This window comes from Drosophila miranda, chromosome 3, assembly GCF_003369915.1.
Source record: "Drosophila miranda strain MSH22 chromosome 3, D.miranda_PacBio2.1, whole genome shotgun sequence".
Taxonomy (NCBI): domain Eukaryota; kingdom Metazoa; phylum Arthropoda; class Insecta; order Diptera; family Drosophilidae; genus Drosophila; species Drosophila miranda.
This window is the reverse complement of record NC_046676.1, coordinates 16,391,044-16,403,262: the sequence shown is the minus strand read 5'-3', so window position 1 is coordinate 16,403,262 and position 12,219 is coordinate 16,391,044. Positions and strand designations below refer to the sequence as shown.

The following is a 12,219-nucleotide window of genomic DNA, read 5'->3' as shown; positions in this document are numbered from 1 at the left end:
CTTCGACTGCTGTGCCTGCCCGTGCAACGGGTTAAGTTCAAGTGGCAGCTCATTGCACTCCCAGCACGAGATAGTGAGAGGAGCATTTTCGCATTTAATTTTTGCACAGCAGTCGGGTCTCGGATTCGGCGCCCACACGCAGTCCGCTTGGATTTATCCGCTGTCCAGAGCGACTGCGGCGGCTGGGGCGACTCTGCCCACACACAGCAGCCATCGACAAGAGCCATGGACCACCGCTGGCCGCCCAGCCAGACCATGGACGGACTCTGACCAGTCGTCCCCAAAGTGCTGGAATGTTTTTGGCCAAACTCATATGCAAATATGTTACGAGCACTCGTCTATCCCTCACCGGGGGAGGTGGGGGGGGAGACAGGTCCCTCCAGGAGCGTGTCGGAAGGGTAGTAAATCAATGGATGGAATGGAATATTCATTCATTTGGCCACTGTCTCTGTTTTCTATTGTGTCATGAAAATCCCCAAAACACAGCCACATTTTCCACAATAAAATCTCAGTTGTGGCAAGGAACCCTCCCCGTCCCCCCAACCACCCCCACACACAGGACACACGAAACATTTTTGTGAACTAAAAAAAGGGTATATAGAAATTTAGCAATAAATGATTCTAACGGTTGTTGTTCCTCCATAAATATTCTTCCTCCGAGGAAAAACATTCAAATATTTCCCCTTCCCCTTCCTATTTGCCCTTCAATCACAGTCTCTTCAAATTGTTGTTTATTTACGCGCAAAACAAACCGAAAATCTTAATTAAAATTGAAATGTCAAAGGAAGAATGCGAATCTGATGAGGGGGCAACACAGAGAGAGAACTGTTGGACCTATAACCTACCAAGAGAGCTGCCACAACAAGAGGCAACTTTCATAAATAGAAAGCGCTTTTTTGGTGGATGCATTGCATATCCAATTGATGGACGGCGGAGAGGAGGGGAGTGGAGGGGCTAGGAGATAGGGGAGAAGCAATAAATTCGTTATGCACACACACACACACACACACACAGATGCACTCTTACATATTTATGACAGCACGCACAGAGAGCGAGAGCCCCAACTGCAGGTCGAGCCCCGAGCTTGATTCCAAAAATTGACCCCCGAAAAAGTTATCTATAGATCGTCGGACGTCTGTTGTGTGCGTGCGTGTCTCCCCCTCTCTGTCTCCCTCTCCCTCTCTCTCGTTGTTGATAAATGAAAATTGAGTGCAACGTAAAAGCGACGTCCGATCCGATTCGATTCGATCCGATTCGAAGTTTGAGCTGGTGATAAGGCAATCAATAAAGCAAACACAACTCGAGGAGGTTTATTGAACCACAATCCTCCCCTCCTCCGCCTTGTCGTGGGGCAAGCCCCCGTCTGGTCGAAACGCAATTAAGTGAATTTTCATTTATTTATTTATTTTTTTTTCTGTTGCTGGAGACCGCTTAGATTTTTGTTTATTTCTTGCTTAATGGTGATTTATGTTGCATATCGGTACAGTACAGTACAGTCTGGGCCCTGCTCGAAAGTGGGCTTTTGGTGAATTGCCAGTCGAATGACGGGAATGAGTTGACTTATGAATCAGTTACAATCACATTTTGGATACCGATAATGCGGTAAATATTTGCAAACGACTAACGGGGGACCGTTGGAAACAGACTCCCTAAGGAGAGAGAGAGAGAGAGAGAGCACAAACTTACCTGAGTGCAGGCGAAATGTGTGGGGGAGAGTGCACACACACACACACACACACACACACACGCACCGGATTGGGTGTCAAGTTAAATATTTGTTGGAAAATATTTACCCAAGACTAATGCCATTCCTCAAAGAGAGTGAATGAGAGAGAGGGAGAGGGAGATAGAGGAGACGAGACGAGATTTGAAAGGGAATATTTGTGCGTGTAAACAAATGACAAACGTATGATGATGATGGTTGATGGCTGTCCCTGAACTTGTACTCCTCCTCGATTCGAATTGAAATTCATTCTACATGCGAGAGCTCCAACGATTCTGATCTCTATAAATGATTTGATTGACATCAATAATTGCCTGTGTACATGCACATACATATGTATGTATCTATGTATCTATGTATCTACGAGTAGGGCTACCGAGGGGCAGCAACGACAGTGTTTGCATAAAAAATAAACAGAGCTTTCCTGATTGACATTGAACGTTCCCAGCCGAAGCATAATTAAATGCCTTTGCTTCGTCTCCGAATACCCTGTAGTCCAAAGAAGGGTAAACGCTAAGAGATAGCTCCATTTAGCTCCATAGGAATATTTTGGACTATAAAGTTTGGTGTATCATTCTCAGCTCTTCAGTGTTTTTTCGGGATTTTCCAAGCGATTCCTTATTGCTGGGCATCCAGCCTTCGTTTCCCGTCTTCTTATTGCTTTGTTTTTTCTCTCCTCCCTCTCCCTCTCTCTCTCTCTTTCACTCTGTTATTCTTTTTCAGATCTCGTCGCCATCAATCACGTTTTGGCAGGTCCACATGCTTTTTCTTTCAGTCTCTTCTCTATTCCTGTCTACGTGACTTCCCGTCTTCTCGCTTGCCCATTTGTCCATGAGCTTCGGCATTCCCTCTCTCTCTCTCAACTCTTCCTTTCGCTCTGCCTCCTCGCTGTTGTCATGTCAAACACCTTCTGCGAAAGTTCAAGTATGGAGTTCCCTCTCACCTCGCCGCGCCACTCTCTCTGGGCAATTTCACGCTTGTCAGGACAGCCACAACAAAAGGGAGAAAAGTTCTGCCTCTCGTTATGTTCTTACCGCTATCGGCGACAGAGGGCAGCAGAGAGGCAGAGGCAGAAGCAGAAAACCTCATTTTGTAAAGAGGAAAATCAACTTGGAGGGAAAGAGAAGTCTCAGTCTCCTGCTGTTCTCCTTCCTCTCAACGCTCATATCAGACATAACAGCATAATTGGATAACTGTGAAGAGCACGACAGTTTTCCCAGTTATTTTTCTAATTGTAAAATGATCCAGACGCCCACATACTTACATATGTATGTGCGTGTGTGTGTGTGTGTGTGTACTCCCATCATCATTGTCAGCAGAGTCTCGCCTCACTCTCTCGACAACTGACATAATTTTATGCTCGACATTCAATTAGAAGAGTAGGTGCTTCCATCCACCCCCGCCATCGTTCGTTCTCTCTCTCTCTCTCTCTCTCTCTCTCTCTCTGTCTTCCTCTGGCAAATGCAAATTGCGAGCAGACAACAGCAATTTGTGTCATTGCCAGCAGGCAGAAACGTGAGCCACGAGAGGGAGAGACAGTGCTGTGCCAGCGAGAGAGAGAGCCTTGTATTTTGCCACCTCATTACAAGATTTGCATATTTGTCTCTGAGGCTCTTGTTTCGGCGTTAACAATGACAACTCGACTCAAGGATAATGCTAGACCTCAATACGGAAAGCCCCTGAGAGCCGCAAAGCAGCATCCCAGCCACTGCTGGCCCAAACACTGGCTTCCTGTGCAGACTCAAGTGCTTGGCCACTCTGGAGCTGCATCTTCAAAGTGTTCGGATGATTTGGCTCCTCATAAAGATGGTAACCCAATGGCTCCACCAGCAAACTACAAGCCAAAGTGATCTGAACACAAACTGAAATCATCCCGGGCTGGTCGCATTTTACGATACTTTATGGCAAATGTCAGATGGTTCCCCGCCCCCCGGCCAGGTCCCCCCTATGACAGACGGCTCAATTTGAAGACGCCACCCAGCTGTGGCTGCTTCGGCGGATAATTGCCATTAACCAGGAAACTCCACACATGGACATGGCGCGTCATAAGCCGCTGCCACATCTAATCCAGCGACTGCGATTGCAATTGCAACTGCAAACAGCAGCAAATGTTGGCCCCGCTTTGGGTTCAGTTCAACATCACGATGGGCATGCGAGGAGGGGGGTAAGGGGCGGGGGGCAGGGGCTATGATATATGCAGCACTTAGTACCTACTTAGGTTGCGCGGACGCGGACAACAGTTGAGATAAGATCATGCCCAGCTGGAAGACAGAGAGGACCAGAGCTGCTTGGCTTAAAGCTTGCATGGTGTGGCAGGAACTGCAAAACAAGTCTATACGAGAATAGCATTCTCTTGCCCTTTAGACTTCAGACTGGGCTGGGAAATGCTTTCATTTTGTGAATTTCCCTCTTAAGCTTCTTACATCATTTACATAATATTCCCATTGCGGCTTTTTCAATTATGAGTTGAGTGCTAAATGCTAAATGAGTTGGGCGAAGAGCACTCCCAAAAGTGCTGGGAAGCAAGGAAGGGCCCACCTTTTTGCAGAGCATCCACCCCACTGTGCAATAACCGCAACCGCAGGCAGAAACCACACGACTACCGACGACCGACGACCGACGACCAACGACCGACTACCGTGGCTCTGCAGCCGCCTCGCGTCGCGTCGCCGCTGGTAAGTGGCATAAGGTACGTGCATTTTGTAGATAATAATAAAATAATAGCAACGCCACGAACGGCTGCCTGCGCTGCTCATTCAGCTGGAGCCGAAGAGTCGCCGAGTGCCCGAGACGATTGGCGCTCGGATCAGATCGCATTCGATTCGATTCGATCGAGAGACAGAACAGAACGGAACGGATCGGATCGGAACAAAACGAAACTCTCGTCGTCTGGCCCCTTGCGACCGTCGCGTCGTTAGTCTTGTGGCCTGTTGTAACAAATTACTTTTGGCTGGGCCCCCGATCACCTCAGCCCCTGGAGCCGCCATTCAACGATCTCTCAGACATTGTCGTCGCCATTGTTGTTGTTGCTTTTGTGGCAGTGGCTAGTCTGGTCGAAGCTTGGCTCGTTTTTTCTATGGCAATTGCAGGCCGCTGCTAGATTAGCTCCGAAGATATGTGAGTAGTGGAGGGGGACCGCTTTGCCGTCGCCAATCAAACGATCGATCTACTTTAAAGGCAGTCATGGCCGCAGTTTATCTCGGGGCACACTGCCCAGCATTTTGTTGACCGATAAGCCCCCGTCGAATGGAAGGGGACGCTGCGCTGGGGAGTAGTCCAGTGCCCGGTGGAGTTTGGAGCTGGCCAAAGCCAAGACCAACTCCATTTGCTTGCCAACCAAAGCCAAGCGAGCGACTTTTTTTCAATTAATGTGGCCCATGGGCAGACGGGGAAACCTGAAACCCGAAGAGCAACGCGAAGAATAACTAAACGAGAGCGTACAAAAGGCCCCTAGTGGATGTTACGACTAGACGATATCCCTTGGCCAAGCAGCATTTTTGCGGTATTCTTAATCCTGGGCATCAGATAACACCGAGGCTTCCCTCCGAGGCACCAATCCAGCATACCCATCCCATACGTCGAACCGAGTACCCGAGGTACAATAATGCAAAAACTTTTGTTTACTTTGTTGCTTGTTGTCTGTCGTTGTCTCGCGCCTTGAGAGGAGGAGTCGAGGAGGAGCGGCACCCGCCAGCCGGCACTCGGGGCTGGCTTATCGCTCGCTCCACTGGGCTCAAAATAATTATGAAGCTCGTCGTTTTGCTTGTTTTGTAATTGAGTTCTTTTTCCAGCAAAGGCGTGGCACTAGTGGCACTGGGAAGATCTTAGGCCTAGAGCCGGGTGGAGCCTCCTGGCTGGCACTTTGGCTAAATGACTGCATTTAAAAAAACTGTTGCCGACTTCCGTTTCGCTCGCTCTCGTTGCCCACTCCCTGGCACTGCGAAAGGTGATTAAGTGCGATTCGAGGCGTGGAGGCAGATAATTTCTGATATTTTATAGCTCCAGTCTGGCGACGGAGGAGCCGGACTCTGACTCCTAAGAGGTGTGAGATTTACGAACTGGAGTGGGGACGGGGGACAGGGCAGGAAACATTGCCATGGCATGTTTTTAACGGCACTTTAAGCCACTAAAGCACTCTCCACTACCAGAAGATCCAGAACGGGTAAATAAAGTACAGATAGAAAGAGAGAGAGTCGGTTTCGGCCTGGAACTAGTTCATTGGAATGGCACAACGTTGTGTGTCCTTCGACTGGGCTGTCCAGCCTGTTGTGGTACAGTTCCGCCACAAGCAGATCCCACCTACGCACTCAATACCCTGCACGAGACCCCCATATGATGGCACAGAATGCAAATCGCCATGGAGTTCTGGACATTTCCTGGACTCCCGCTCTCAGTTCTGCTGTGGCATTCGCAAGGTGTGTTACTATAGGGTGAGGCATTCCCAAGGATCTCACTCTTGCGGTGCTTGGCTCTCTATCCTCCCACTTCCTCTTTGGTTTCTTGAGATCACCTGACTCTCTTTTCGCTCTGCCCCTGCGGTGAGGCCGCTCTCTGACCAAAGTCTCGAAGTTTGTTGAACTTTGAGGATTTTTGGGTCTGCAGCCTCTCTTTCGGTCGCTTGTTTGCTGTTGTGGCTGTGGCAGGGGCTGTGGCGGGTTCAAGTGAATTATTCATGTTGTCATGTCGAATTGCCAAAAGGAAGAAGCTTCGAACGAAGTCCAAAATTGCATTCTGCCAGCAGCAGGCACGCATCCAGCAGAGGTGGGAAAGAGACGACACTCGAGGGACGGAGGAGAGCTTGCGGGAGTTTTTACTGTTCTTCTGTTCGTCTCTGTTTTTTTGGGTGCACTCTCCCCCCACCCCTCCCCTGCAAATTCCAGCAACATGACTTGCCCAAAAACATATGAACGTACAAGTTTTCTCCGTTTCTGTTTCTGTGGTTCGTTCTGTGCAAAATAAATTAAAATAAAACAAAACTGATTGCAATTAAAACCACACAGTGCCCAGAGCATCATAGCTGCCGCACAGCTGGTTGGACCAACAAGACCCCGACAAACAAGAGTTTCCATTGTGTTTCCAGCCCTAAAGGCTAAGTCGAGCCCAGGCCAGGCTTTATGTAAATCTGTGATGACGAATGGGTCCAGTCCATCCATCCATCCATCCATCGATAAGTGCCAGCCAGTCAGAGTGAGACATTTCCTCTATATCGAAATTCTTTGGGCATCCTTTTAGCGTCTTAGTCATATTTCCATGTCGATCGGTGGGCAAACAGATCAGCAGAGTATTTCCGCTTGCACTGTCAGCACTTCTGCGCTCTGTCCTGTTCCTGTGTTGCCGCCTTTGTCTCTCTCTCTCTCTCTCTCTCTCTCTCTGCCTGTCTCTTTACCAGCTCATAATTGAAAGACATTGCTTCGGACCGTAATTAGTCTGCATTCAACAGTGAAGAAGAGTGACCTCATTCCGTCTCCCTCCAACCACCACTCTCTCCGGCTCTCCGGCTCTTCCTTTGTGGCACATTACGACACATCGCATCGCATCGCACTGCCCTGGGCCCTGGGCCATATGGAAATGTTTATTTTGACAAGCGCACCCTCAGAGGGAAAAGAAAAGCGAAACGGGGAGAAAATCGTGTATGACAAAGGGGTGCGAAATTAGAATAACATGTCGCTCAGCCCTATATGTATGTCCCATATTGTACATTGCGTCACGTAATGCGGGAACTCGTCCGGGACACGAAACAATTACCACAGTTCCCACAGTTCTCAAAGAAGACCAAAGCGTACAAATATGACCAGAAATGTGAAAATAAAGTAGGAATTAATGGGAACAGGACCTCAGCACGTGGTTCCAGGGTATGCTTGGATTCGAGAGTAGCTCCCAGTCGAGCCACAGAGACTCCATTGTGTGGCATTGTGTCACCTGCCTGTAGGTACAAGCACATTTCTATGTCCTTTGTCCCGCTGGCTCACACACCCATGTGGATAGGTGAATATTTTTAATTACCGCGCGACCGCATAGACTTGGTGGGCAAAGCTTTTAATTAAATCTGGGGGAAAGTGCCTCGACTTATGACATGCCATGACCCAAATTGTTTCAAAGATTCCCGTTTTTCATTTTCATTCCATTTGCATGGGACATGCCCCATCATATAATTTGTATGTGGGGTTCCCTTCGAGCTTCTGGCATTGATAAATACCAGTCCTGATAAGAGAGTCCAGCCCGTCCTCCTCTGCTCCGTGTTTCGGCTTTAGGGGTGGCTTTTTCCGGCTTCACAGGAGGTCGAAATTTGTTTGCATTATTTGCGCATTTTGTGGGGATTTTCCCCGTTTCCCTCCCTCATTTCGGTTTTGTTTGTTTTTCCCCCCTGCCAACAACTATAATTCATAAAAGATACTGAAATATGATAAGCCCCTAGGCCAGAAGAGCACAACCTTCTATCAATCACTAAATTGTGCATTGTGCAGCTGCCAATGGTTTCCAGTTTTATAATCCCTGCCTGGACCCGAATATCTGACCTGAAACTGTTGCAGGTCCCAATCCTAATTGATTTTCGGTTTACCTGTGCCTGTACCTAGACGCCTGGGCCCAAACACTTGTTGGTCGGGCAAACTGTTCCATTCTTTGGCTAATGATAATGACTCCTGTGGCCCGTTTTCGGTACTCCATTTTGTGTGCTCTCGAATCTGAAATTTCAACTATTAGCAGCACCAGAAAAGAACCCCGATTCGGTTTCACCTTAATTCCACGAGTGGAAATACTACCTACAAGTTTCAAACGGATTTACATTCTAGATCTTCCTGTCTGTCTCCGCAGGCCCTTCAGAAGAACTGCATGTTTGCAATCCAAACTTTGGAAGATACAATCAATCGTATAATTAATTGAAATCTCATCACTTAATCGTAATTGCTGCAGCTGGAGTATTTTTGTCGCTTCTGGCCCTTTCTTTTTAGTGCCTGCTTTTCGTTTTCTATGCAATAGTTTCTGCTGTGGGATGGCCATGAAATATTAATTTTTAGAGCCTTCTGCTTATATAGCAAATAAGCTTCGAGTGCAGTTCAAGCGAACAGCTCGTTTCATATTTCTTGAAGTGCAGTGCAGTTTATTATTTTTGATGTCGGGGCTTCGCATTTCTTGTAACGAAGTGCCTGTTTATCGCTTCAGGAGAAGCTCATTAGGAATGTTTGAAATTCAAGCGCTGGCGAGGAGATAACTAATTGACAGCCCCTCCCGTTAGGGTGTCGCCTTATCTATCGGTGGAGAGCAATAAGGGGGAGTTACCTAAATGATTGCCCAAGGTTGTTCCTCATGTGGCTCGATCTGGGCCTGGCCATATGTCTGCTCGTATGTATGTACGTCAATTGCGAAAAGCTAGCGAAATGTCATATACTGGGGACTCTTATCAGGCTGTTAACACAACTCATCGAACTATGAGTAGTTTTTTTTCAGCCCCAATACATGGTTTCGGGCACGTCGACCAGACTTTCCGTCACCAGGAAATAGAGTACGTGTAGTATAGTAAAACGTGTAACACACTCCTACCTTGACTGCCAATTGAAGGCTGCAACAGCTGCAGCTGGATCAGGAATATACTCAGAATCCACGTTGTTATCGTCGTGTGGGCCATGTTAATGAAATTGTTTCTACTGCTTATTTACGGGAGCGGTTACGTTACGCGGTTATTTGAGGGCCAGAGAATTTTGTTTACGATCCCGCGACGTTTTGCTGGCACTGCATTTTGGCCGTTGGGGGTTTTAATTTGATTCTTTTCTTACATTCACACACACAGGGAAACACTTACAGGAGAGGGCACACACGCACAGAACCTCACTCCACTTTTGTTGTGTATTCTTTGGCGAATCTTTCGTGTTCCTGCGTTTCCTCAATCAGATTTACGTTTACGTTTGTTTTGCCGGCTCTTTGCACCATGCAACAACAAATTTAGTTATTTTTGTTGTTCCCCTGCATTTCTGTGCAGCAACAACAACACAAAAAAAAAATACATCAACAAATTGCACGCAAACACAAACACACACACACAGAGAGTAGTGTTGTCTCGCTCTAACTATCACTTGAAGAGCGTCGCCAATTGTAGCTGCAGTTTCAAAATCACATTTTTCGCGCTTTTCTGTATTAGACTAACCGAATTACCGCACACACAGCTTACAGTTTCGTGTGATTTATTCACTAATTATCAATCTCGTCCTTTTCTTCAAAAAAAAATTATTTTCCTTCAGCAATTCCCCGACGCGGCATGCGCGGAACGACCTTGCTCAGTTTTTTTTCGACGCCGAATGCAGTGTGACCGCGGACTTCTCGATGAAATATACCGTCCGACCCTCAGAAATACACCAAAGTATACGGTCTCATTTAAGAAATATACCGTAAATATACTGACGAATTCAAGCTCTATTTTACATATTCCTCGTTTTTGATATTCCGTGGAATATTCTCAGCTATATAGCAAATTTGGCCATGCCCACATAATTTTATCCGATTAATGAATCAATTTTCTACTTAACTGGTTTATTTTAACCACTTGCTTTTATTGTATTTTGCGTAAAAAGAGGTTTTAGCGAAAAATGAAACGTAATAAAACGTAAGAGAAAAATCGTTCCAATTGCTCAATTTCTTTATTCCGTTGAATAATGCTGCCTAACTAAAACCCTTAGTTCTGCCCACATAATTTTATCCAATTAATGAATCAATTTTCTACCTGATTGACTACTTTTAAGTACTCTCTTTTATTGTATAGTGTAGAAACAAGGCTTAACTAAAAAAAGGTCAACAAAAAAACAGTGGCAACGTAAGTGAGTATGAAACGTAAGTGAATATGAAATGTCACGCCAAGCGGAGTTTGGGCTCAGCTATACCCTATTTCGTTAATATATATGAAGAAACTGTTTTTCCAAGTTGTTTAAAAACGCAATTAATATAGAAATTATCTCAGGTTGTTATCTTTGAGACATATTAATGCATATGATTAGGGTCTTGTAAATATATCTCGATCCCGATACCCATTCTTGGTTTCTGTGAATGGACCACTACCTTCAAAATATCGTTGAAATACCTTTAAAACAGAGACTGAATAGTTTTGGCCTATATTGGTGCATTAGATGACAAACATTTTCTCAGTTCTATAACATACATTTCCCCAGGGTATGAAAAATGTTGCTCAATCCGCGTCATGTTGCGGAACAAAAATACCGAAAGTGTATCATATTCCTCGTTTTTGATCTTCCGTGCAATATAGCTAACTAAATAGAACATTTAGCCATGCCCACACAATTTTATCCGATTAATATATCAATTTTCTAAATGACTGGTTTATTTTAATCACTTGCTTTTGTTGCATTTTGCGTAAAAAGAGGTTTTAGCGAAAATGGTAAAAAAAATCGCGTCCTTTCCGTTTCAAAACCGTTTCAGTTACCAAAACCTCTTCCGTTAATGTGCTATTTATTTGAACCTGTGGAAAATTGCACCCAACCACATAAAAAAATTAATTAATTAAAGTACATAATTTAAAAGTATGGAATGAGACTCATTGCTGCTACCGATTCATACCCGATTCAAAGAGAGCGAAAAGGAGAGCCTTAACCGAGCAGCATGTTAAGTTGGGATGTTAAAAAAAACTGTTAACAGAGGATTGGTGCGCGCGCAATGTACAGAAATTGAAGTGCTGGAAACTTATCAACTTTGGTAAGTGAATTTTTTAATTTAAAGTTGGTTTTAGTGGGGTTTTTGTTCGCATACGTATGTGCTCCTTTGAGCTGTAGTTTTATGTGGCTGTTAGCGGAACATCGTTGGAAGTTTTTGGGTTTGAAGTTGGGGATAAAAAATAACAAGTTGATTTTCAAAGCAACAGAGCGCGCATTTTCCCTTTTCATTCCGAATGAAAAACAGTATACGTCAAAAGATCTCGGACCATAACCAGAAGTCATTCCCATTCTTAAATTCTCTCAAATTTGTTAATTATAATTTCACTCAGGGAAATGTTAAATGTTAAAGCAATAAAAATATCATACCAGGCTCGACAAATTGACGATGGATGGGATGGGATGGGTGGGGGGCGAGGTGTGGCAGTGAAATGATAAATTTCACATTAAATGCCAGACGTTTAAAGGAAGCGGCCATAAAAATAAACGATATGGTAGGGCAATCAGGCAGACCTCAAGAGAATGCCTGGCCGAGGGGTGGGGTAGAGGGGGCATGTAGCAGTAAAATAAAATAAAATTCACTCTCGGCGGCCCGAAGGGAATGGACTTCATTAGCGTGGCATGGTCCATCCCGAATGTGGGTCAAGTTTCTCGTGGATTTATCAAATTACCCGAGTTCCAGAGATTTTTGTTGCTAATTGCAGGTTTTTCGAAATGACTCTCGGCGGGAGGGGCGGAGTGGCATCCATGGAGAAGGGTGGAAAACGAAACCTCAAATTTTCAGTTTTAATTAATACCAGTTCGCCTGCCAGTCTGTCTGTCTATCTCGGTCTCTGTCTCTGT

The 12,219-nt window shown here is 45.6% G+C and overlaps 1 protein-coding gene across 6 annotated transcripts in view; it reads right to left on the bottom strand.

Annotated features, from left to right (window-relative positions):
* The window catches only part of LOC108158404 (neogenin), a 37,484-nt gene extending 27,461 nt beyond the window's left edge, over positions 1-10,023 (bottom strand). For all 6 annotated transcript variants that reach the window (XM_017290666.2, XM_017290667.2, XM_017290668.2 and 3 more), the window contains exon 1: positions 9,263-10,023. In XM_017290666.2, the coding sequence (XP_017146155.1) occupies positions 9,263-9,347 (85 nt within the window). In that variant the 5' untranslated portion in view covers positions 9,348-10,023. The remainder of the gene's footprint in view (positions 1-9,262) is intronic.
* Positions 10,024-12,219: the final 2,196 nt, after the last annotated feature.